The sequence below is a fragment of the Microcaecilia unicolor genome, chromosome 1, assembly GCF_901765095.1.
Source record: "Microcaecilia unicolor chromosome 1, aMicUni1.1, whole genome shotgun sequence".
In the NCBI taxonomy this organism is placed as follows: domain Eukaryota; kingdom Metazoa; phylum Chordata; class Amphibia; order Gymnophiona; family Siphonopidae; genus Microcaecilia; species Microcaecilia unicolor.
This window is the reverse complement of record NC_044031.1, coordinates 221,113,774-221,141,337: the sequence shown is the minus strand read 5'-3', so window position 1 is coordinate 221,141,337 and position 27,564 is coordinate 221,113,774. Positions and strand designations below refer to the sequence as shown.

Sequence of the window (27,564 nt, the reverse complement as noted above, 5' to 3'; positions counted from 1 at the left end):
AAATTGCTAATGTGCTCCACGTTTCCAGTCTAGCATGTTTTTATGCATAGAAATAGTTTCCCATATGAAAACAATGAAATGCTCATCTCGGCAGTTCTGACTTGCTCACAATAAGCCGGATATCTGTGCTTCATTAAAAAATTACTTTAGTCTTGAGCGGTTTCTAAGCTTATTTCCAGAGTAATCTCAAACAGATATTTAAAGCCAAAACCCACACAGGTCCCTGCTTTGAATATCCGGGAATAAAGCCGTCAGCAGCGTGCAAAATGCTCACTGCCAACGGCTGAATTTTGACTCCCTAAGTCAGTGATTCCCATACCTGGTCCTGGAGGCACACCAGCCAGTCAGGTTTTCAGGATATCCACAATGAATATTCATGAGAGAGATTTGCATGCACTGCTTCAACTGCATGCACATCACTTTCATTCCTGGATCCTGACTGGTTGGGGTGCCTCCAGGACCAGGTTTGGGAACCACTGCCCTACGTAATTAACTGGAAAACTGACATTTATGTACATTTGTGTGCTCATTTGCATGTATATGCTGGTATTCTGGTCATTTATGTGCATGGTGTCGAAATATAAATGCACTGTTATAGAAATGCCCTCAAAATACAAAGCACTCTTTAGTGGACTGGTATTCATTTGTATTCCTTGAGGTACATATACAGGATGTTTTTTTAGGATACCCTTAATGAATATGCATCATTTATGCATCTCTTTCTGACACTTCACTGCTGCTCTTCAGCTGCTTATATCTAGGAGCTGCCACCTGTCAGTATTGAAACTCCTGCTGAGGGCATTTTTGGCTGGCAGGAAAAAAGATGTTAGGTATACTGGCACAAATCAGCTGAAAAAAAAATAAAGCCCTGTTAGTATGTATGTAAATTTATGTCATATATACTTATTAGGGGTATCCTGAAAACCCAACCTCTTTGTGGCCATTGCTTTAGTACAGGGGTTCTCAACCCAGTCCTTAGAACACACCTAGCCAGTCATGTTTTCAGGATGCCCACAATGACTGTGCATGAGATAAATTTGAATGCGCTACCTCCACTGAATGCACATCTATCTCATGCATATTCATTGTGGGTATCCTGAAAACCTGACTGGTTAGGTGTGTCCTGAGGACTGGGGTGAGAACCCCTGCTTTAGTACATCAGACCTGTCTAGCTCCATCTCTACCTGTTTTCAAATCTATGCTGAAAACCCACCTTTTCACTGCTGCTTTTAGCTCCTAGCCACAATTGCCCTCCCCTTGTCCCTTCCTCCCTTCTCACCCACTACTTCCCTCACCTGTAACTGTCTTGTTTGTCTGTATTACTTAGATTGGAAACTCTTTTGAGCAGGGACTGTCTCTTTGTATCAGATGTTCAGCGCTGCGTGCGTCTGGTAGCGCTATACAAATGCTAATAATAATAATAATTTAACCAGGCCTTTCTCCTATTGTGCACATGTTGAAAAAAGATGAATAAATCATTGCTTTAATATCTCAGGGCCCAATATTCAGAAAATGATGAACTCCTAAATGTGTGCCCTATTTTCAGCCAGACACACGAACATAACTTTTCAGCTGAAAATTAATTTAGAAGTTTAAAAGTTGTGCTCATAAATTTAGGCCGGCCATTAGATTTATGAGCCTAATTAATGGGGCTAGTACTGAAAATCACTGCTAAGCCCCTAACTTCCATTCCCTACCTTAAATCCACCCCTGTTGCCTCCCACTTTTCATGCTCCTAAATTTAAAAGTCTAGTGAAACTTTGAGTAAAAATGTATGCACTTACCCATAGGAAATTTTCAAAGATGCCAATTTGTGTGCACAACGTTAAGAGCTCAAACATTTTCTGATAGCCACCCTCCGGTGTCTAAAGTGATTTATATTTCCCCTAAATAATCTTCTTTATCAGAGAAAAGAGATGTGAATTTAACTGATATTTTGGAAAAGCTATATTACTAGTGACTTTCGCCTTTGATTTAGATAGGAATAATGTTTTGAAATTGTATTTCCGACACATGGTTGATAGTTTTTTGGGTTCAAAGATAAATATATTTCCTGACTTATCAGGGGAATCGCAGACTAGGAGGTGTGAACTCTTGGCTTTTAAGCCAAAGATCATTGCCCTAAGTGGGACCTTCCTAGTGTGATTCCCTTGTAATTGCTCTATTTCTTTGAATTTTAATAATTACTTATTTGCTGAACCTAAGAAATTACAAGAGTTTGTGGAGTTGAACGAACAGATGAAGAACCCTCTGCAGCAACTTCTTTTAGTTACCACTGTACCGGCTGCAATTACCGATTAACCTTCCTCCCTCAGAAAAAGTGAATTGTAAGATTAAACATTTTGAGTTTTTCTTATTCTCTTTGAGATTGTTTTCCTGATCTTGGATCTCCCAGCTGTGGACAATTATATAACATATAATGGTGGGAGAAAATGTTTTCTTTTTTTAATATCAATTTCTGTTTTCCCTTACATTTATGTGATAAATGTGAATGTAATTAAGTAAAATGATAAATAAATAAAATTTAAAAAAAAAGAGCACAAATCCTTTGAATATTGGCCCTCATGTTTGTTTATATATTTATTTTGTGTATTTAGACCCCTTTCTATCATGCTTTATTTTATCAGCTATTCACTTAAAAGCATTTCACAGCACAATAAATGTTTCTTTGCTCTTCACTTCACTGGTATTTGGAGTATTGAGTACTCATGAATTTCTATTTATTGCTACAAAATAGAGTAAGTTTCTTAACATAGTAGATCTAACTATCTTCCATCTCTCCCTTTTAACTTCACATCTGGTATAAGGTGGCTCAGTTTCCTGCTTAGAAGTTTTCAAAATGTTGGAGGGATCAAGCTCTTAAAACTCTTATCTGTCATCTAAATAACTTAACAAATAACTGAACCTCTTCCAATTAAAATCTATGAACCTATTCACCAAAAATTGTAGTTTACAAAAATTTACGGCTAAATGTTGTCAACTCCATTTTATAAAAATAATTACATTCTATGATAAGAAAAAGTAACTATGGGGCCCTTTTACAGAGCGGTGGTTGAGGGCTTCCAAGACTACCTGCAGTCCAACGGCCGCTGGCGGAAGTCACGACCAGAGTGCGTGCCATTTCCAGGGGAAAAAGAAAACCTCTGGAAATGGGCTTGCGCAGCAGTCACCCGCCAGTAATCGGGCAATCCCATGCGCTGTCTGGTTACCGCTGGGTTGGCATGGGAGCCCTTATCATCACCTCAGCGGGTGGCAGTAAGGGCTCCCCACCGTGTGCCCATGCGGTAAAAGTTCTCTTACTGCATGGCCATGTGTGTCTAGGGGCTTTTTACCAGCTGTGGTAAAAAGGGCCATGGCGCATGAGAAAATCAGCGCAGGGCCCTTTTTCCTGCAGCTTGGTAAAAGGACCCCTCTGAGAATCTATCTCAAATCCTCAGATATACCCTTCTGTGGCTTTTCAAACCAGTCACACTAAGTACTGCATAATCTATCAGCTTCATTACAGTGCGCGTGATTCTCATTGTCTATTTCCCAGTATGAGGACAAAGCAAAATGAGCATGCTCACACTTTCTGCTTTCCTCTAATATGATGGCATACTTTGTTTTTCTCATTTTATTTATATTTGTAAGCTACTTTGGTGTCTGATTATGAAAGATGGTATAACAAACACCATAATAAACATCAAGTCGTAAGGTCAATAAGTCTAAAATATTTGAGCACACCAGTCACTACAGACCCTCATTTAAAAATGAGGAGGAGCCTGCGGTGCTCTGTTGGGAGGTGGGAAGGGAAATCAGGTCCACTGACTGCTTCTGGCTAATATTCAGACCACGGGAGCAGGCCAGCTAAGCAGTGACGATCCTAGGTCGGCTGCCACCGGGGCGGATCGCCGATGCGCACCCCCCCCCCCGGGTGCAGCACGACCCCCCCCCCCTGGCGAAATGACACCCCCCCCCCCCGGGTGCAGCTCCCTCTGCCCCGGAACAGGAAGTAACCTATTCCGGGGCAGAGGGAGCAGGGAACCAGCGGAGCCGACAGGCGCGCGGCACCCACCCAGTAGCATACACCCGGGGCGGACCGCCCCCACCGCCCCGCCCTTGGTACGCCGCTGCAGCTAAGTGCCGTGATTGGTGCTGAGTCTGGATATTCAATGCCGGGCAGTTTCTGGTGATCGGCATTGAATATCTGGGGTTTATTTTGGGGATAGTTTAAACTTAAGCAGCCAAGTTAATATTCAGCGCTGGCCAGTTAAGTCTGATTTGGCTACTAAACTTAGCAGGTGAAGAACTGAATATTCTCAGCTAGTTGGCTATATTGTGCGAAATAGCTGGTTAGCCACTATGTGCTAAGCATTAATATTCAGCGGAGAGAACCAGCTACCTTGCACTGTATATTAGCACTTAGCTGGCTAAGTGCTATTTAACTGGCTGGCTTGTTTCTGACTGGCATTACTAGATGAGACTTTCACTAGATTGTCTTTTAGTAGGCGTGTCTTCCAGGATGAGTATGGTAGTACATAGCCTTGGGAGAGCCCAGGTTTAATGAGGGATACTTCTCTGGGTAGGGGGTTCTTCCACAGGAGAGTCATGTTGTTAAGGAAGATCAATCTTTGGAGGATCCATCTACAGGGAGGTCAGTTCTCAATGAATGTTGCCTAGGAAGATGGAATGTCCTCAAGGGGAGGGGATACTATATCAAGGCAATCCATTCAAAGGGAGTATTTCATCAGAGAAGCCCTGCCTTCATGGCTTTGTGGCAGCCCATGTGTATAAATGGATGAGAAAGGATGAAAGCCCCATGCTGATGGCATGGCTATCACTGATTCTCCTTAAATATTTAAAGGTGGCCAAGCAAATGCAGAGTTCCTCATGATCATTGTTATGACAATGACATTAACAGAATGACAGCCCTGGGCCTGAATTGAGGAGGCAGCATTGGCAGCAGCAGTGTGGTGACCCATGACTGTGCACCCCTGAAGACTGCCTACTTGGCCCACCTCTTCGTATGGCTCTGGTTCTATTGGGCCCTTATTTATAACTTGGTGAAGTGGAGGCTTGGGCTCATGAGCTTCATGGGGACTGAAATGAACCTTGTTTTGCTCCAAAGATGCAGGTTGGTATTTGGTGTTATCAGTACATTTCAAGCTCAAAAGAGCTAACATAATAGATAGTCCAATCTGCTGTCATATACTGATCAAAGTACTAAATCACAGAATGCCCCCGCTACATGTAAGGGGTGCAACTCAGGTGAAGCTATCTCAGCTGCATCTACATCAATTTAACAAAGTTAGTGCTACCTCAACAACCCGGGCACGGGTACATTTGCCACCAGCCTGGGCTAGTTATAACTTGCCCTGGGCAAAGACCCCCTAATAAGTCACTATTGAATAAGCCATTGCCAATTAAAAAAGAAGAATACCACCTCAAAAAAGTTCTGGCCACAGTAGTAATATCTGCAAACCTCCAAGCTGCATGACCCAAGAGATGATTTGCCTGTTAACTTTCTTCCTTTCTCTCCCCCAAATTCTCAACTGCTTACAGCAAAAGCAAGGGATGATGTAGACCAAACAATCAATGATTGAGCAAAATATTGTGAAACAACGGACAAGTCTTATCTTGCCATTTGGATTAACTCATTACAAAATTGGGCTCCCCAGTCATTACTGCCTAAGTGTATGGCAATTGCTCTCGGAGGTGCCAATTCAACCCCATTTTGCTAAAGGAACAGAATGGGCTGACCCCATTTCACTACCCCAACAACCATCCAGTACACATGTATGCCTATGGGAGCCAGACCAAGATGATGCCTATAAGGTCTTGTTTCCACCTAATAAGCAGCCCGTTTAACAAAGCCAATATCTGACAATCCACACTATTTCCTCTTTAGCAGCAGATCCTAAAATAGAATATAGATATCACGGTATTAAGGCAAAAGATGTGGAGTCATAGGAGACTCAGGTCTAACATAAGTGTTGCATGCTTCAGATTTTCATCTGCCAATTCTATGTCTAGCAACAGGGAGAAGTCCTTCTACAGCTGCACTGTTGGCGCTACCAATTCTAAAGGAGTGAGTACTGAAATTCCTGGGATCATAACCTGCTCTCTCTCCAGACATTTGTGGAAGACTGCAGTGAATTGGAACAGCGTGAGTGGGTAACCATACTGATGCATGAGAAAAAGTTCATCTCTCACAGGCAAGGAAATCCACCTGTGTTAATTTTATTATCTGCCCTCTAACAATACATAAGAATAGCCATACTGTGTCAGGCCAATGGTCCATCTAGCCCAGTATCCTGCTTCCAACAGTGGCCAATCCAGGTCACAAGTACCTGGCAGAAACCCAATTAGTAGCAACATTCCATGCTACTGATCCCAGGTTCAAGAAGTAGCTTCCCTATGTCTATCTCAATAGCAGACTATGGACTTTTCCTCCAGGAGGTTGTCCAAACCTTTTTTAAATTCAGATATGCTAACCGCCATTACCATATCCTCTGGCAACAAGTTCTAGAACTTAATTATTTCCTCCTATTTGATTAAGAAGTATTTCCATGTAACATTCATTGAGTGTCCCCTGGTCTTTGTACTTTTTGAAGAGTAAAATATGGATTCACTTTTACCCGTTCTACACCGCTCAGGATTTTGTAGACCTCCATCATTTCCCCATTCAGCCATCTCTTTTCCAGGCTAAAGAGCCCTAACCTCTTTAGTTTTTCCTCATAGGAAAGGAGTTCGATCCCCTTTATCATTTTAGTTGCTCTTCTTTGAACAGCAATATCCTTTTTGAGACACAGCAATCATTTAGCAGTCTTATTTTCCATCCTTTTCCTAATAATTCCTAGCATCCTGTTTATTTTTTTGGGTGCTGCCGCACACTGGACAGAAGATTTAAGTGTATTGTCTACAGTGATATGTAGATCTTTTGCTTGGGTGCTGACTCCTAAGCATCAGGTAACTATGATTGGGATTATTCTTTGCAATTGCATTTGTCCACTTTTTTTTTTGTTACATTTGTACCCCGTGCTTTCCCACTCATGGCAGGCTCAATGCAGCTTACATGGGGCAATGGAGGGTTAAGTGACTTGCCCAGAGTCACAAGGAGCTGCCTGTGCCTGAAGTGGGAATTGAACTCAGTTCCTCAAGACCAAAGTCCACCACCCTAACCACTAGGCCACTCCTCCACTCCACTTTAAATTTCATCTGCCATTTGGATGCCCAGCCTTCCAGTTTCCTAAGGTCTTCCGGCAATTTTTCACAATCCGCATGTGTTTTGACAGTTTTGAAATTTATTCACCTCACTCATCATTCTGATTTCTACATCATTTATATAAATATGTTAAATAGCACCAGTCCCAGTACAGATCCCTGCAACACTCCACTACTCACCTTCCTCCACTGAGAAAAATGGCCACTTAACCCCACCTTCTGTTTTCTGTCCAATAACCAATTCCTAATCCACAACAGACCATTGCCTCCTATACCATGACTTTTTCATTTTCTCAGAAGTCTCTCATAAGGTACTTTGTCAAAAGCCTTCTGAAAATCTAGATACACTACATCAACTAGCTGACCTTTATCCACATGTTTATTCACGTCTTCTATGAAATGAAACAAATTGTGAGCAAGACTTCCTTAGGCTGAATCCATGCCAACTTTGTCCTTACAATTAGGTATTTTTTTCTATTTATATGGGAAAAGGTGATCTATTTTTCTTCTATTCACTGACCAATCATGGACATCTGGATGGAGAAAAATTAGCATTTCATATTAAATCTCCCCAGAGTCCCTATACTTGTCTTGTAAAGCTCTACCTATTTAATTATGTTTTAGCCTTTTTAACACTGCCATTTTATTTTAAAATACATATTCTCACCAATGAATAGCAAATACAATGTCATTGCAAAATGTAGTCTGGTGTACCATGAAGGTCAAGCAAATTTGAAAGTGTGTCCTAAGATTAAAAAGGTTCAGAAGCTCTGCGTTAGTGCAGGTGAATAAATCAGGTTCTTAATTTGCTGTAACTTTGTATTAGTTTTAATATAATGCAAAACAGACCCTACATATCAGGAAGATGGGAAAGAAGTGTAAAAAAATAGCATAGAACAGAGTACAGTTGTGAACTGAATAAAAGTATTTTAACCATACTGCTCGAACAAGTTTTGTTCATATATGAAAACAGAAATGGCCTAGTGGTTAGGTTGGTGGACTTCAGTCCTGAGGAACTGAGTTCAATTCTCACTGCAGGCACAGGCAGTTCCTTGTAACTCTGGGCAAGTCACTTAACCCTCTATTGCCTCATGTAAGCTGTATTGAGCCTGCCATGAGTGGAAAGTGCAGGGTACAAATATAAAAAAAATATCCAAAACCCACTCAGTGCATGTACTAGCTGAATGCACTGATTAAGGAATCATAGTCTATGTCCATTTGTAATTGGTTTAGATTTCTGTAGGCTGGTTCCATTGATACACAGCTTAATTTGGAGCTGTAGAGAACAGGCTTTATCATATCTCCAACAACTTGTCCACTGAGACCAAACGCAATCCTTCTTTGCCTGTGTCCTAAAAATTAAGAAAGCCCATTGCATTTTATAGAATGAATAGCAGAGTCCCCTTCCCATAGTGCACTATTTAATGTTTGCTGTTGATCCCTGCTTCTCCTGCATTTCATCTGCCATCTGCAAATCAAATAATGCTCGAGCATTAGATAACTAACAATTTATTTTACATTTAGCTCTCTGTCCGTGTTCTAGTGTTATTTTTGTGGAACGTGTAATGGAATCACTTAATAACACTTTACTTTGATTGACCTTCTGTTCCTCTGAAAAATAATGAAGGCTTTCAAGCACAATCTATTTTTCCATCAACCAAATATTTTTCACTTCATGACCATGTCATTTCTGTTGTAATTAGCACTAAGAGGGAACTCAAGGCCATTTCATTAGCTGTCTGGCCTGGAGCACTAGCTGTGCTCCAACACAGCAAAGAAAGACGGTTAGTGCTTTATAATTTTCAACTACATTTGCACTTTAAGTGTACTCCAAGCAGGTTACATCAGGGTTTATACCCAGTACAAATTTTAAAATCCACAAATGTCACTGGAATCCAAAAGTATTGTTGGCAAAGGAAACCAGTAGGTCCTATGGAGTCAATATTCAGCATGGTTTAAGTGGGCTGAAGAGGCCTCACCTGAAAAGTGAGCCAGATGCCGATAATCAAAGGCACTCAACCTAAATGTCTTATGTGGGTCCCAGCTCAATTCTGACTGAGACTTGCATAAGTGCTGATAGCCAGCACATGCCCTGTCATGTTTGGATACAAAATGCCGGTGCTCGGATATGGCCCAGCATTGGATATGTGGGTCTAATTTATCTGGTGACACTCAGTGCTTAAAAAATGACTGCCTCTGGCTGAATATTAACCAATATATGTATTCCTAAATATATAATTCACAACATACTAATAGGTCCTCTTACTAAGCTGTGTTAGGGGTTAACATGTGCCTAATGCGGCAGAAAATGGACCACCATGGGACGCACTACAGCATCACGTGGTAGTTTTTAAGTGTGCGTGTACTATCTCCCTATTCCTTGATCATACTTGCAGAAAACAGATAGTCCCTCTTCAAACACAGGATAAGTGACCACAAACAAAAAGTTAAAAATATATAGACAAAAATTAACCTAAAACCTCAAGAAACCAGACTCTGCATGCAACACGGTGTCAGAAAAAAACAGAAAGAAACACTTTTCCTCTTGTACAGTGCAAAATATAGAGATAACAGATGTAAATTCTCAAAATAGATATATTCCAATCACTAAAATGAAAGCAAAAATTTTCTACCTTTGTTGTCTGATGATTTTATTTTTCTGATCATGTTGGCCCCAGTATTTGATTCTCCTTCCCACTGTCCATCTATGTGCAGTAGTTTCCACTCTCTCTCTTCTCTTCCCTTCCCCTCCAACCATATACCACTGTTCCCCTCTCTCTCTTCCCTTCCCCCTACCCATTCAATCCCACGATTCCAACATTGTCCCATGCCTCTCTCTCTCGCTCTCCCCCCCCCCCCCCCCATGCAGCATTTGTCCTCAAACCTCCCTCCCTCCCTTCTGCTGCCACTGCCTTATCTGTGAGTCTGGGCATGCAGGAGCAACGAAAAGTACCAGACCTAGCACCGGACATAACTTCAGGACCAAGGAGCCTTGGTGCCCATATACATGAAGGCCCAGTTGCTCTTGCTCCCTCTGATGCATACTGTACATATCAAAGGGGGCAGGACCATCAGGGTCCACACATGTGGGCACCAAGACTCCTCAGCATTGAAGTTAGCACTGGTAGTGGGCCTGGTACTTTATGTCACTTCCCGAGGTCTAGAAGGAGAGATCAATTAATACTTGAAAGGTGTTAATATAGAAACAAATATTTTCCAGAGAAGGGAAAATGGTAAAACTAGAGGACATGAATTGAGGTTGCAGGGTGGTAGACTTAGGAGTAATGTCAGAAAATTCTTTTTCATGGAGAGGGTGGTTGATGTCGGAATGATGCAGGAAAAGGTGCAGCGAAGAGCGACTAAAATGATAGCGGGGATGGGACGACTTCCCTATGAAGAAAGACTAAGGAGGCTAGGGCTATTCAGCTTGGAGAAGAGACGGCTGAGGGGAGACATGATAGAGGTATATAAAATAATGAATGGAGTGGAACAGGTGGATGTGAAGCGTCTGTTCACGCTTTCCAAAAATACTAGGACTAGGGGGCATGCGATTAAACTACAGTGTAGTAAATTTAAAACAAATCGGAGAACATTTTTCTTCACCCAACGTGTAATTAAACTCTGGAATTCATTGCCGGAAAATGTGGTGAAGGCGGTTAGCTTAGCAGAGTTTAAAAAGAGGTTGGACGGTTTCCTAAAGTACAAGTCCATAAACCGCTACTAAACGGACTTGGAAAAATCCAAAATTCCAGGAATAACATGTATAGAATGTTTGTACGTTTGGGAAGCTTGCCAGGTGCCCTTGGCCTGGATTGGCCGCTGTCGTGGACAAGATGCTGGGCTCGATGGACCCTTGGTCTTTTCCCAGTATGGCATTACTTATGTACTTATGTCCTCCCGAGAGAGGTGGTAGAGAAAAAAATGGTGGTGGAATTCAAAAAGGCGTGGGATGAACACAGAAGATCTCTAATTAGGAAATGAATGGTATGTCAAGTTGTGCTTAGATGGCAACTCTGGCTGTAAAAACTGAGGCAGGTGCTGGGCTGGCTTCTACGGTCTATGTCCCACATATAGCAATCCAGTTTAGCATGGGCTGGAGAAGGCTTTGACGGAGACTCCTGTAATTTGGAACATGAGGACAGTGCCAATCTATGTCTCGCAAATGACATGACAGGTTCAGATAGGCTGGAGTGGGCTTTGAAGGCAACTCCAGTAGTTGGAGCGTAAGGACAGAGCCGGGAGGACTTCTATGGTCTATGTCCCAGAAACAGCAAAGAAAGACCATGATCAAGTATATAATCTCATGTTCATTGTTAATTTAATCATGAATTGATAAAGAATGAGACTGTTGGGCAGACTGGATCGACCGCTCAGGTCTTTATCTGCCGTCACTGATTATGGTACTATGTTACAATCCAGCTGATTTTCGAAAGAGATCGCCGCCCATCTTCTGACACAAATCAGGAGATGGGCGGCGATCTCCTGAACCCGCCCAAATCGGCATAATCGAAAGCCAATTTTGGGCGGCTTCAACTGCGTTCCGTCGCAGGGCCGGTGAAAGTTGAAAGGGGGCGTGTCGGCATGGTAGCGAAGGCGGGATGGGGGCATGCGTTGAGATGGCCAGCTTCGCCCGATAATGGAAAAAGAAAGCCGGCCGTCAGGAGAATTTGGTCTATTTTATTTGGACCCTTTTTTTTTAAGTCCAAGTCCCAAAAATGTGCCCCAACTGACCAGATGACCACTGGAGGGAAGCGGGGATCATCTCCCCTTACTCCCCCAGTGGTCACCACCCCCTCCCACACACACACAAAAAAAATCTGACATTTTTTGCCAGCCTGTATGCCTGCCTCAAATGTCATACCCAGCTCCCTGACAGCAATATGCAGGTCCCTGAAGCAGTTTGTAGTGGGTGCAGTGCACTTCAGGCAGGTGGACCCAGGCCCACCCCCCCTACCTGTTACACTTGTGCTGGTAAATGGGAGCCCTCCAAAACCCCCCAAAACCCACTGTACCCACATGTAGGTGCCCCCCTTCACCCCTTAGGGCTATGGTAATAGTGTAGAGTTATGGGCAGTGGGTTTTGGGGGGGATTTGGGAGGCTCAGCACACAAAGGAAGGGTGCTATGCACCTGGAAGCTAATTTTGTTTTTTGAATTAAGTTTTTAAAGTGCCCCTTAGGGTGTCCGGTTGGTGTCCTGGCATGTCAGGGTAGCCAGTGCACTAGAAATGCTGGCTCCTCTCACACCCAAATGCCTGACATTTTGCCGGATTTGAGATGGCTGGCTCCAGTTTCCATTATGGCTGAAAATCGGAGCCGGCCATCTCATCTAACCCCAGCGAGCGATTTGGCCGGCGCCAAGCATATTTCGGAAATACGCTTGGTTCCACCCCTTCACGGAGCCAGCCCCAAAGATGGCCGCCCATCAATTTGGCCGGCACCATTCGATTATGCCCCTCAATGTAACTCACAAGATTTATAGAATGCAATGGTAGGCTGCATGTGGCATGCGGGCTGCAGGTTGCCCACCTCTAGCTTATGCACATAATTGGCACCAATAAATGGCAGCTATGCACATAAGCACGGTGCTAGTCTATAAATAATACATCTAAATTGCTGAGTATGCAATTATCTGGAGGGCTTATATGAGGGTGGAGCATGAACATGTGAGCATATGGCGCATGCAACTTATAGAACATTATCAGTTGTGTACATTGCACATAGGCGTGCCCACATATGTCAACCATTGACCTGTTTGGCACCCCACATAGCTACTTCACTGACTATAACATTTAATACAGAAAGAAAAGAATGTTATCAAGTGATAGGAAAGATTATGTCATACCCATCACAGAGCGAGAGAAGAGAAAAAAAATTCTAGACAACCAGATCAAAAAAAAAATGTAAATGATGGCCAGGAAGGTGGGTTCACACCATATGTTCTCCAAAAGCCAATTTAAAAAATGGGGTTTCTATAAAGATTTTAAATGTTTTAAGTTAGCTTCAGCATGAATTGAGTATGGAAGCTAACCAGAAAAAAAAAATAACAACGATTCCTGGGTGACAACCCACCGCACCTTAGACAGATGAGGTAACATCATACAAAAATCAGCCAAAGTCCCTTTGAATACCTGGCCCATGAAAACTAAGTCACAATGAGGTTGATATTCAAAGTGATCTAAATGGCCAGAAATGATTCCTGGCCATGTAAATTACTTGTCTGGGGATAACTGGGCATATTCAGCAGCACTTAAACAAATAATGCTGCTGAAAATGCCTAGTTAGTGCCTAATCAAAAGAAAAAAGGAGGGTCCACACAGCGTTCACAGGTAACAACCAAAGCACAGAACAGGGGTGGAAGGAAAGGAAACACAGAGCAAACACTAGTGACACTGTGTTGGAGCACTTTTGATCAAAGTACTCAGAAATCCCCGTTACAACCTCCATTTCACAAGCTGTGAAGTTCACTGATTAAAATCTACAGTGACCCCTGAGGAAGGCTTTTCTAGCTGAAACACAGCCTATGTTGGGTCCCCTCCTTTTCAATATTGTGGATTAATCAGTTTGCCAAATAAAATTTTAGTAGCTCTACTTCTGGCTTGCCTGGTTTGTCAGAACCATCCTTCCCTTCCACCCCTGTTCCATGCTAATGTCTAAGCCAGAGCCAGCTATTTTGTAGGCATATCAGAGATGAAGTGCCAATATTCAGCCCTTAACTGGATAGGAATGCATAAAACACAGTCCAATCTCTGTGCAATTCATTGTAGACAGTTAAGGGCTGAATATCACAGTTAACCAGCTATGTTTTAGCTGACTGTGTGTGCTCAGATAGTCAATGCTGGTGCCAGGACATGGCCTGGCATTGAATATCTGGGAATAAAATCCAGTGGCAATCATCAAAATGCTGACCATCACCGGTTGAATATCGATCCCTATATATGCTGACTAGGGCACGTTGACTAACTAGAGTAGATATCACATCTAGTATACACCCCAGAGTACTGATAGAACTAAAAAATGAACTTGCAGAGCTATTGTTAGTAATATGCGATTTACCTTTAAGAACAAGTGTGGTTCTGAAAGATTGGAGAGTGGCCAATGTAATGCCAATATTTGAAAAGGGTTCCAGAGGTGACCCAGGAAATTGTAAACCGATGAGCTTGACGTCGATGCCGGGCAAAATAGTAGAGGCTATTATAAAGAACAAAATTAATGAACATGTACATAGGCATGGGTTAATGGGACAAAGCCAACATGGATTTAGCCAAGGGAAATCTTGCCTCACCAATCTGCTAGATTTCTTTGAAGGGATGAATAAACATGTGGACAGAAGTCAGCAAGTTGATGTGGAAGGGCATAATCGAACAAAAACGTCTATCTCCATGGGCGTTTATCTCCAAGAACGGGTCCATGAAGGGGCGGACCGAACCGTATTTTGGGAAAAAATAGACGTCCATGTTTTATTCGACAATTTGTGAGCTGGGCGTTTTTGTTTTTCAGCGATAATGGAAAATGAAAGCGCCCAGCTCAAAAACGAATAAATCCAAGGCATTTGTTCGTGGGAGGGGCCAGGAGTCGTAGTGCACTGGTCCCCCTCACATGCCAGGACACCAACCGGGCACCCTAGGGGTCACTTTTACAAAAAAAAAAAAAAAAAGGTAAAAGAGCTCCCAGGTGCATAGCACCCTTCCCTTGTGTGTTGAGCCCCCCAAATCCCCCTCAAAACCCACCACCCACAAGTCTACACCATTACTATAGCCCTAAGGGGTGAAGGGGGGCACCTACATGTGGGTACAGTGGGTTTGGGGGGCGGTGTGGAGGGCTCCCATTTACCAGCACAAGTGTAACAGGTGGGGGGGGGGATGGGCCTGGGTCTACCTGCCTGACGTCCATTGCACCCCCTAATAACTGCTCCAGTGACCTGCATACTGCTGCCAGGGAGGTGGGTATGACATTTGAGGGTGAACATAAAAAGTTGTGAAACGGCATATTTTTGTGGTGGGAGGGGGTTTGTGACCACTGGGGGAGTCAGGGGAGGTCATCCCCGACTCCCTCCAGTGGTCATCTGGTCATTTAGGGCACTTTTTGGGGCCCTATTCGTGGAAAAACAGGGTCCAGGAAAAGTGCCCTAAATTCTCGCTAAAAACGCATATTTTTTTTCCATTATCGGCGAAAGGCCCCTATCTCTGATCGGCTGATAACCACGCCCCAGTTCCGCCTTCACCACGCCTTTGACACGCCCCCATCAACTTTGCCCGCATCCGTGATGGAGTGCAGTTGAAAACGTCCAAATTTGGCTTTCGATTATACCGCTTTATTCGTTTTTGTGAGATAAACGTCTATCTCCAAATTTGGGTCGCAATATAGGCGTTTTTCTTTTTCAATTATAAGCTGGATTATGTATTTGGATTTTCAGAAGGCGTTTGACAAAGTACTTCATGAATGACTCCTGAGGAAATCAGAAAGTCATGGGACAGAATGTAATGTACTGCTGTGGATTAAGAACTGGTTAAAAGACAGAAAACAAAGTAGTGCTGAAGGGTCAATATTCTGAATGGAGAAGGGCAAATAGTGGGGATTCCTCAGGATCTGTGCTGGGACAGCTGCTTTTTAACATATTTATAAATGATCTGGAAATAGGAATAACAAATGAGATATTTAAATTTGCTGATGACACAGAGTTTTTCAAAGTTGTTAAATCACAAGAGGATTGTAAAAAATTGCAAGAAGACCTTACGAGACTGGGAGACTGGGCATCCAAAAGGCAGATGAAGTTTAATGTGAGCAAGTGCAAAGTGATGCATGTGGGAAAGAGGAACCAAATTATAGCTATATGATGCAAGGTTCCATGTTAGGAGTCACCGACCAGGAAAAGGATTTAGGTATTGTCATTGATGTTACATTGAAATTCTCTGCTCAGTGTGCAGCGACAGCTAAGAATGCAAACTGATAATGTTAGGAATTATTAAGAAAGGAATACAGTACAAAACTGAGAATATTATAATGCTTTTCTGTCACTCCATAGTGCAAGCACCCCTCGAATACTGTGTGCAGTTTTGGTCACTGCATCTCAAAAAAGATATAGCAGAATTAGAAAAGGGCAAAGAAAATGATGAAAGGGATGATATAACTTCCCTATGAGGAAAGGCTAGAGAGGCTGGAGGTCTTCAGCTTGGAGAAAAGAAGGCTGAGGGGAGATATGATAGAGGTCTATAAAATACTGAGTGGGATGGGTAGATGTGAATCTCTTATTCACTCTTTCTAAATACAGAAGGGAAGGGAAAGGGAAATGGGACATGATGTACTTTTCCCCTTTTCACCATTGCTTTTGGCTCCTAGCCACTACTCAATTGCCCTCCCCTTATTCCTTCTCACCCAGTACTTCCCTCACCCTTAATTGTCTTGTCTGTCTGTATTTTTAAATTGTAAGCTCTATTGATCAGGGACTGTCTCTCTGTGTCAGGTGTTCAGCGCTGCGTGCCTCTGGTAGCGCTATACAAATGCTAATAATAATAATACTGCCTTTCTGAGGTTTTTGCAACTACATTCAAAGCGGTTTACATATATCCAGGTACTTATTTTGTACCAGGGGCAATGGAGGGTTAAGTGATTTGCCCAGAGCCACAAGGAGCTGCAGTGGGAATTGAACTCAATCCCCCAGGATCAAAGTCCACTGCACTAACCACTAGGCTACTCCTCCATACCAGGACCAGGGTCCAGGGGGCCACACAATGACGCTACTAAGTAGTAAATTTAAAACAAATTGGAGAAATATATTTTCACTCAATGTGTAAATAAACTCTGGAATTGGTTGCCAGAAAAATTAGTAAATGCAATTAGCTTAGCAGGGTTTAAAAATGTTTAGACACGTTCCTACAAGAAAAGTCCTTAAGCCATTATTAAGATGGACTTGTGACCTCAATTAGCTACTGGTGGAAACAGGATACTGAGGCTTGATGGATATAAGAGTAGCCATACTGGGTCAGACCAATGGTCCTTTTGGCCCAGTATCCTATTTTCCAAACAGTAGCCAAGCCAGGTCACAAGTACCTGGCAAAAACCCAAATTGTGGCAACATTCCATACTACAAATCTCAGGGAATTCAGTTGCTTCCCATGTCTGTCTCAATAGCAGACTATGGACTTTTCCTCCAGGAATTTTTCCAAACCTTTTTTAAACCCAGATACACTAAATGTTGTTACCACGTTCTCCAGCAAAGAGTTCCAGAGTTTAACTATTCGTTGAGTGAAAAAATATTTCCTCCTATTTGTTTTAAAAGTATTTCCATGTACAGGTACAGAGGTGGGTGATGAAAATGATAGAGGGGATGGGATCACTTCCCTATGAGGAAAGGCTAAAGAGGCTAGGGCTCTTCAGCTTGGAGGAAAGAAGGCTGAAGGGAGATACAATAGAGGTCTATAAAATAATGAGTTGAGTGGAATGGGTAGATGTGAATCTCTTATTTACTCTTTCTAAATATACAAGGACTAGGGGGCCACACAATGAAGCTAGTAAGTAGTAAATTTAAAACAAATTGGAGAAATATATCTTCACGGAATGTGTAATTAAACTCTGGAAATGGTTGCTAGGAAACGTGGTACAATTAGCTTAGCAGGGTTTAAAAAAAGGTTTGGACAAGTTCCTACAAGAAAAGTCCTTAAGCCATTATTAAGATTTTTATTAATTAATTTATTTATTTGTAGCATTTGTATCCCGCATTTTTCCATCTATTTGCAGACTCAATGTGGCTTACATTTGCCGTAGTGGCGCTTGCCATTTCCGGTCTACAGAGTTGCACATGGTTTTACAATCAAGTGCGTACATACATGGTAGAAGAATACATTGTGATCTTGAGTAAGAGTCAGCCTTATGTTGTTGCTCAGGTATCGACATTAGGGTAAAAGTAATAGTATTTGGCAGTGAGGTTAGTCAGCATTGTGTGGTTGCATAGGAATCGATATTAGATTAAAAGTGGTAGATGGGAAAATCTACTGCTTATTCCTGGGATAAGCAGCTTAAAATCTGTTTTACTCTTCTGGGATCTTGCCAGATGCTTGTGACCTCAATTAGCTACTGGTGGAAACAGGATAATGAGGCTTGATGGACATAAGAGTAGCCATACTGGGTCAGCCCAAAGGTTCTTTTAGCCCAGTATCCTGTTTTCCAAACAGTGGCCAAGCCAGGTCACAAGTACCTGGCAAAAACCCAAATCGTGGCAACATTCCATACTACAAATCCCAGGGAATTCATTTGCTTCCCACGTCTGTCTCAATAGCAGACTATGGACTTTTCCTCCAGGAATTTGTCCAGACGTTTTTTAAACCCAGATACACTAACCACTGTTACCACATTCTCCAGCAAAGAGTCCAGAGTTTAACTATTCATTGAGTGAAAAAATATTTCCTCCTGTTTGTTTTAAAAGTATTTCCATGTACAGGTACAGAGATGGGTGATGAAAATGATAGAGGGGATGGGATCACTTCCCTATGAGGAAAGGCTAAAGAGGCTAGGGCTCTTCAGCTTGGAGGAAAGAAGGCTGAAAGGAGAAACAATAGAGGTTTATAAAATAATGAGTGGAGTGGGATGGGTAGATGTGAATCTCTTATTTACTCTTTCTAAATATACAAGGACTAGGGGGGCCACACAATGAAGCCAGTATGTAGTAAATTTAAAACAAATTGGAGAAAATATTTCTTCACTCAATGTGTAATCAAACTCTGAAATTCGTTGCCAGAGAATGTGGTAAAAGCAGTTAGCTTAACGGGGTTTAAAAAAGGTTTGGCTAGCTTAAGTCCATAAGCCATTATTAAGATGGACTTGGGGGCTCCACAGGCTTGGTTAAAGCCCTTTCCACCCGACAGACGACGCTGGAGGAGTCGGGACTATTGCCACAGAGAATCCAAATCGGTGCTTCGAGGGGCCCGACGGAGATCTCGGACCTCAGCGTAGAGGGAGTGACTTTTAGTCCCCCTCCAACCGCAACACCCCCGAGACCCGGAGGGGATATGTTGGCTATGGAGAGGCAACCCGCGGGAGCTTCCGGAAGTGTAGCCCCTGCGGTTAGTAGTGGAGACCCCATAGCGACCTCGTCTCCGTTGGAAACATCCTCGCTAACGGGACTGATGCCGCGAGCCTCACTGCCCGAGCGATTTCAGAACGAGCCCTCCGTTTGTATCGGTGAGATTGTAAAACCAGCGATTGTGACAATGGACTCCATTTGGGAGGCGATTCGGGGTTTCAACAGCACGTTACTGCAAGTTGCTGAAAGTCTTCGAGGAGATGTGAGGAAACTTTCTCAGGCCCACTCTGAACTTTCGGGTAAGATTTCTGAACAGACGACTAGGATTGATGTCCTTGAAACCCAGGTAACAACCACTAAAAATTCTATGTTGGCTGTTATTAAAGACAATACCATACAAAGGAAGAAAATTGACTATATAGAGAACCAACTGAGGAGGAACAATCTTCGTTTTTTGAACTTTCCCAAGTCTCCTTTGACTCCAGCCAAAGAAATGTTAAAAAGATATTTTGTTGAAGTTCTGGGGTTACCCTCAGAAGCTTTTCCCCCTCTGACTAGGGTAATATATATTTCGGGTGCTGGAGTTTCTAATTTACAACCTCCCCAGACTGATTTAGATTTAACACAATTTTTGGAGAATTCAGTGGAGGTTATCACGGAAAGGACAACGCTGCTAGTGTCTTTTGCATTAGAATTGGACCGAAACAATATATTTAGACTTTTTTTTCGTCATATCTCTACACCTTTTCTTGGTTCAAAAATTCAAGTTTTTCCTGATTTTTCTCGAGAGACACAAAAAAGAAGAAAAGAATTTTTATTATTGAAAGCAAGGGTCCTCCAATTAGGTGGGACCTTTATACTTAAATTTCCTTGTAAATGTTATGTCTCTTTAGAATCCACAAATTATATTTTTTTTGAACCAGGGAAATTATTGGAACTTATAGTTAGTAAAGAGTGATGTGCTGTTAGCCTTGAATTGTACGCATTATCGGCTGCCCCGTTTTGGATTCTTGCCCTTCCCTTTGCAATAGAATGTGATAACAAACTGTTTTAGTTTTGTTAATTTAAGTACCTTGTTCTTGGATCACATTATGTGGACTAATATAATTGACATTTTGCCTGAATTTTTATTTCCAATAGAATGTATGTTTCTTTAATCTCATCTTATGTTTTGTTTTACATAAATGTAAGGAAAATTTAATAAATAAACAAAAAAAAAAAAAGATGGACTTGGGGAAATTCCACTGCTTATTTGTAGGATAAGCAGTATAAAATGTAGTGTACTGTTTTGGGATCTTGCCAGGTACTTGTGACCTGGATTGGCCACTGTTGGAAACAGGATGCTGGGCTTGATGGACCTTTGGTCTGTCCCATAATGGCAATGCCTATGTTCTTATGTTAACTTCCTCGAGTGTCCTCTAGTCTTTGTACTTTTGTAACGAGTTCAAAATCGATTTACTTCTACTTGTTCTAAACCACCTTTGGTCTGACCCAGTATGGCAATGCTTATGTTCTTATGGTCTCTCAGAATTTGCACTGTATCACAACCAATGTCAAAGAATTCTCGTCACTTCTTTAAAAATATTGTGAAATCTGCCTTCAAAGTTTTAAATTGTTACAATAAATGGTTGCAGCAAGCCCAGAGCATCTGTCACAAAATGAACTACTCTTTGGCTTATTTTCCCTTTCTAGTTAATGTTTCAAGAGCCACAGGATGGGCTTGTATGCATGCCTTTTGTTCTCCCGGTAACTGAGGATATTTGTCTAATTTCAATACGAGCTTAACAAACAAGAAAAGGATCTGTGACAAGTGCATTGTATGTCTGATCAGCGGGAGTACCGATGCTCAGAATTATTTATTCTCTATCTGCACTTCGCAGCTGTGAGCCTTTTGCAGCTATTTTTGGCTCAGGTGAATATGAAAGTGAAAAATACACTTCTATAGCAGTGTTAGCACTACAAAAGGTGTTAGAATTTATCTTGAGTAACAGCTTCCACTAGAGTGTTTAGGCTGAACTCCAACATTCACCCTGAACTATCTGTGGGGTTACAGCAGAGAAGAGAAGTTATTTCTCTAGTTTGGTCTATTAAACATTAAACTGTTGAAAAAGGCTTCCTATGTGTGACACAGCTGGTGCAGCCGGAATAGAGGATAAAGCTGTAAATTATGAATTTTTAGAGAAGCAAATGTAACCACTGCCAGTTCGAGGGACCCTCACAGGGCACAACTTCAGGCTGTTGCAGGTTTAACTCTCTTGGAATTTAGGATTCCACATCAGGACCAGTAAAACTAGAAGACTATCAGTTACAGTGAGCCAAGATCCTGGGGAACTGGGTTCAATTCCCATTGCAGCTTCTTGTGACCCAAGACAAGTTACTTAACCCTCCATTGCCCCAGGTACAAAAACACCTTAGATTGTGAGCCTACTACAGACAGAGAAAGTACCTGGCATATACCACCTGATTCTAGAATCCCTCTCCACTATTTTCTTTTTCCCAAGAATACCTTACACAACTGGACTAAACTCAGATGTGTTCACGGATACAGTTCCTCCTGGCTGACTGGCCCTCCAAGCCCAAATTTAGGGGGTATCCACTGTATACTCTCCTTTTCCAGGATCAGCAGCTCCATACTGCTCTCATGGGGTGAATGGGTATTGCCATGCTGGGACAGACCGGGGTATTGCCATCGTGTTTCCAGCAGTGGCCAATCCAGGTCATAAGCACCTGGCAAGATCCCAAAACAGCACAGCACATCCTATGCTGCTTATTCTAGAAACAAGCAGTGGATTTTCCCCAAGTCCACTTCAATAATGGTCCATGGACCTCTCCTTTAGGAAGCCATCCAATCCCTTTTTAAACTCCGCTAAGCTAATCGCTTTTACTACATTCTCTGGCAAAGAATTCCAGAGTTTAATTACACGTGGAGTGAAGAAATATTTTCTCAGATTCATTTATAATGTACTACTTTCTAGCTTCATTGCGTTCCCCCTAGTCCTAGTATTTTTGGAAAGAGTAAACAAGTGATTCACATCTACCTATTCCACGCCACTCATTATTTTATAGACCTCTATCATATCTCCCCTCAGCCATTTTTTTCTCCAAGCTGAAGAGATGCTTACTTTCTCTCTTCTGTTACTGTATTGTCCATTGGATTACCTAGGAACTGGGGTTCAATGGCTTGACCAACCAAAGACCCTTTTCTCCTTGCTTACTATTACTTCACTAGTCAGGAAAGCCCAACCCAGTTCTGGAAACTGCAATGGTATAAACAACTCAAAGTACAGAAACTTAGAGGTCTCTACATTCTCCCTCTCCTCTGAAAAAATAAAAATGATAAACACTACAATGAAACTTTTTTTTCACCCAAAACTTTCCATGATAAGCATTAACATTGAGGCTTCACCAAGGAAACACGAAGGGGGTAATTCTATAAACAGCTTAGTTTCAGGCCATGCATAAATGGTGGTATTCTAGTCAGTTACGCATGGGTACTTACATAGTAACATATATACATAGTAAGTGACGGCAGATAAGGACCTGTACGGTCCATCCAGTGTGCCCAACAAGATAAACTCATTTTACTTGATATGCGATACTTTATATATATATATACCTGATTTGTCCTTGCCATTCTCAGGGCACAGACCGTAAAAGTCTGCCCAGTGTACACTTAAGAGTGTACAAGACTTCTTACAGCGTATCAACTAGCGGAAAAATATGTGCCTTGCTTTGCTGGCACATACTTTACCAGTGAGCATGTACATGGGCAGAGTTAGCGTGAAGTGTGAGCAGGGCATACATGTACATGCAAAAATCATAGCATTCTATAGTGTTTATTGTTTATTACTATATTTCCTATACTGCACTTCCAACAGATCAGAACGGCTTACAATAAAACAAATTGGAAAATTTACACAAAGGAAAAAAAGTTCACAATTATTAGGACAGAAGAAAAAAGAAAAGAACACAACATACAAAGAGGAAGCAGATCTCCTGGACTGTAACTAGTCCCACTTTTATCCCCCATCTCACACCAGTAAAAGAGCTATAAAGTGAAGGAGTGGCCTAGTGGTTAGGGTGGTGGACTTTGGTCCTGAGGAACTGAGTTCAATTCCCACTTCAGGCACAGGCAGCTCCTTGTGACTCTGGGCAAGTCACTTAACCCTCCATTGCCCCATGTAAGCCACATTGAGCCTGCCATGAGTGGGAAAGTGTGGGATAAAAAAAAATCAACTCCTGGATTCTATACACCAGGCCTAAATTTCTGCATCCAGCTCTGTGCCTGCGCAAATAAATTGACTAATGAACTCTGAAACATCAATAATTTGGTGCTTACAACCAATTATAGATCTTAATTGGTAGTGTTAAAAATTTGCGCACACATCTTGCTGTGTGCTATTCTATAAAGCACGGTGCCTAACTTCAATTGCATGTATCTGAAAAGGAGGCGATGTGTTGGGGATATTTCAAAAATGTGTGTGTGAATTTACAGGATTTGCCCAAAGTGCACTTGAGTTGTGTGCTGGTATTTACAGCACCCAAAAGTTAGGCACAGGATCTGCGCTGAATGCTAGTCTATAAAGGGTGCACTCTGGGGTCTTTTTACTAAGCTACGGCGGAAGGGAGCCTATGCTGGCATCAGCACATGTTTTTGATGCGACTGAGGCCCCCTTTTGCCACAGCAGGTAAAAGGCTGTTTTTTGTTTTTTAAAGAAATGGCAATGAGGCAAGTTGCCACATGGCCATTTTGGGGGGAGCACTTACTGCCACCCATTGAGCTGGCAGTAAGGGCTGCCGCGCTAACCCGGCTGTAACTAGGCAGTGCACAGCACTGCCTGATTGCTTGCCAGGTAAACACTGGCACTACAAAAATACACTGCAGCTCCTCAGTACCTCTCCACTCTCATCTCTCCCTACATTCCTCCTTGGGAACTCCATTCACTGGGGAAATCTCTCTTATGTGTACCCTTCTCCTCCGCCGCTAACTCCAGACTCCGTTCCTTTTATCTTGCTGCACCATATGCCTGGAGTAGACTTCCTGAGCCAGTACATCAAGCTCCATCTCTGGCAGTCTTCAAATCTAGGCTAAAAGCCCACCTTTTTGATGCTGCTTTTAACTCCTAACCCTTATTCACTTGTTCAGAACCCATACTTTATCATTCTCACCTTAGTAATTCCCTTATCTCTTATTTGTCCTGTTTGTCTGTCCTAATTAGATTAGTCTGTCGAGCAGGGACTGTCTCTTCATGTTCAAGTGTACAGTGCTGCGTACGTCTAGTAGCGCTATAGAAATGATAAGTAGTAGTAATAGTAAATCAGTTGATTAGAGGCTCCTTACCCGCACAGCTCTGTTCTGGTTTCCAGTGGACTCTCACGCCTTCCCGCTGGCAGGCTCTGGCATAAGCTAGAAATGACTCACAGTAGCAATTTCTATGCGCTGGGCACTCACACATGTCTGTCACGCAGGACCTGCAAAAAGAAAGCCCTGCAGTAAATTAGCAAAAAGGAACACAGGAGACAGCAGAGTGCTGTCTCCAAAGCTTAGCTTCTTTTTCAGCTTAGAGCAGTTGTAACATTATTGGAAATCACTGCATGTCAGTGACGGTTACAATTGTGGAAAAACAATTCATTACAAAAAAAAAAAAACAGCACATTACACAGAACATTTTCAAGCAATTCCATAATGGGGCATCTATGTGAGGCCTACTCCATAAGGATAGAGGTATAACTGGGTATATGCATCAGTGGCGTAGCCACAGGTGGGCCTGGGTGGGCCGGGGCCCACCCACCTAGGGCTCAGGCCCATCCAACAGTAGCACATGGTAATGAAAATGCTGCTCTCCACAATACTGGCACCTTCGCATGCTCAGTTTTCAGCGTATGCCTGCTGCAGACTAACGTGGTGGAGACTGGAGAGAAGCATTTTCCCACCAGCTGAGATATTTTTTTGGTGTGGGGGTGGGGGAGAGAACATTTGGTGCCCACCCACTTCTTGCCTAGGCCCACCCAAAATCTGCTGTCTGGCTACGCCTCTGATATGCATAAGTGTATGTTTAAGCACGAGCATGTAAGCTAGCCATATAGTTAGTAGCGTAGTCACAGGGGTTTGAGCCCCCCCCCCTAAGATTGAAACGCTCTGCTGCTTTGGCTGGTGGGAGTCCCCATGCCTTGCCAGCGGAAGCCTTCCTCCTCGCAAAGCCAGGCAGGTGGAGGAGCTTTTCCTGGGCTACCATGCTGCCTCCCTCTCCGCACATGCTTGGATTTTGTGAAACTGAGCATGAACAAGGGAGGCCTGTCCCTTGCACATACTCATTTTTTGTGCTTGCATGGGGGAAGGGCCTCCCTTGCAAATGGGAGGGGGGTTGGCTGGTGCAGTGGCGGCCCAGGAAAAGTGCCATCAACTACCACCTGGCTTTGTTAGGAGTAGGGTTTCTGCAGGGCTTGGGGATCCCCACCAGCTCATGCAAGTCTCTAGTGTACAGCCAGAACATCTTCATTTAGTGAGCATCTCTGGAAACAACTCCATGTTGTTTCCAGGGATGCTCATTTTGATTGGTGTTTTTTTTCTTATGTCATCATCAGAAGAACAATATGGTTCCCAGCATGCATTCTTTCAAAAGAGTGTGCATCAGTTGCAAACAGCATGTGCTCCTTCCTGATAGTGTGCTGAGGTGAAAATAGTGAGCAGTTCTTTCCGGGGACTTTTGTGCATCGGCTCCTCAGTGACAAAGTGCATTCTGTGAGGTGAGGAGAGGAAATATACAAATTCTCCAAATGACACACTTGCCCAATTTGTAAACAGAAACTGACTGTACATAAGTACATAAGTAGTGCCATACTGGGAAAGACCAAAGGTCCATCTAGCCCAGCATCCTGTCACCGACAGTGGCCAATCCAGGTCAAGGGCACCTGGCACGCTCCCCAAACGTAACAACATTCCAGACAAGTTATACCTAAAAATGAGGAATTTTTCCAGTCCATTTAATAGCGGTCTATGGACTTGTCCTTTAGGAATCTATCTAACCCCTTTTTAAACTCCATCAAGCTAACCGCCCGTACCACGTTCTCCGGCAATGAATTCCAGAGTCTAATTACACGTTGGGTGAAGAAAAATTTTCTCCGATTCGTTTTAAATTTACCACACTGTAGCTTCAACTCATGCCCTCTAGTCCTAGTATTTTTGGATAGCGTGAACAGTCGCTTCACATCCACCCGATCCATTCCACTCATTATTTTATACACTTCTATCATATCTCCCCTCAGCCGTCTCTTCTCCAAGCTGAAAAGCCCTAGCCTTCTCAGCCTCTCTTCATAGGAAAGTCGTCCCATCCCCACTATCATTTTCGTCGCCCTTCGCTGTACCTTTTCCAATTCTACTATATCTTTTTTGAGATACGGAGACCAGTACTGAACACAATACTCCAGGTGCGGTCGCACCATGGAGCGATACAACGGCATTATAACATCCGCACACCTGGACTCCATACCCTTCCTAATACCATGCAAATGCTGACAACAGTCTACATAGACTTCATTAGAAATATGAAATCATTTACAGCATGTGTCATTGAGATAGATTTGCCAAGGAAAAAAAGTAGTGTATGCAGATCTACGTCATGCATATTCATTGGGGGTCTCCTGAAAACCTGACTGGCTAGGTGTGTCTGGGCTGAGAACCCCTGTGTTATGTTGTATTATGTTATGTTCCAGTGATAAATTGTTTTTGTGGTCTTCCTTGTCTTTCCCATTTGCCAGTGAAGCACAGGATTACTGGATCCTACAGTGCAATAAGTAGCCGTAGATTACATTTAGCATGGAGAATCTCATTTTCCTTGCTAGCTTTCATAAAGTTTGAATTCACAGCAGAATGAGTTGTGGTAATTGAGCAAATTTTCCTAAACCCTTCAAGCACTGTAACTTTGATGTGTGGCATTTATCAGCATGTCTACCTTGGTAAGTATCCTGAAAACCTGACTGTCTAGCTGTGTCTCCAGGACTGGGTGGAGAACTCCTGACATAACATAATAAGAAACTGTAAGTGGCAGTACTTTCATTAGTGACACTCATTGCATTCCTCACTGGAATCTCCACAGAGTTCTACTTTACGGCATTGTTAAATGTTAAAGAATATTTTAGGTTAAAACTGATTAGAAGGTCACAGGGAGAGACAAAGAAAGGAGAAATGATTGCGAACTGATTAGTACCTTGGAAACTGGAGTTAAGGCTACGAATGAAGAGGTCAAAATTATAACAGAAGCTTTTGAGAAAAAAAAGAAGTTACTTCTATGCTGATTAAAAAAACAAGGAAAATGCAAAGAAACACACTTGTCTTGTTATGTTT

The 27,564-nt window shown here is 42.6% G+C and overlaps 1 protein-coding gene across 1 annotated transcript in view; it reads right to left on the bottom strand.

Moving 5' to 3' along the window:
• BMPER (BMP binding endothelial regulator) overlaps nucleotides 1-27,564 on the bottom strand; it is a 429,657-nt gene that overhangs the window by 28,539 nt on the left and 373,554 nt on the right. Inside the window, exon 14 of the mRNA XM_030204510.1 lies at nucleotides 24,562-24,692. Coding sequence (XP_030060370.1) covers nucleotides 24,562-24,692 — 131 coding nt within the window. The remainder of the gene's footprint in view (nucleotides 1-24,561; nucleotides 24,693-27,564) is intronic.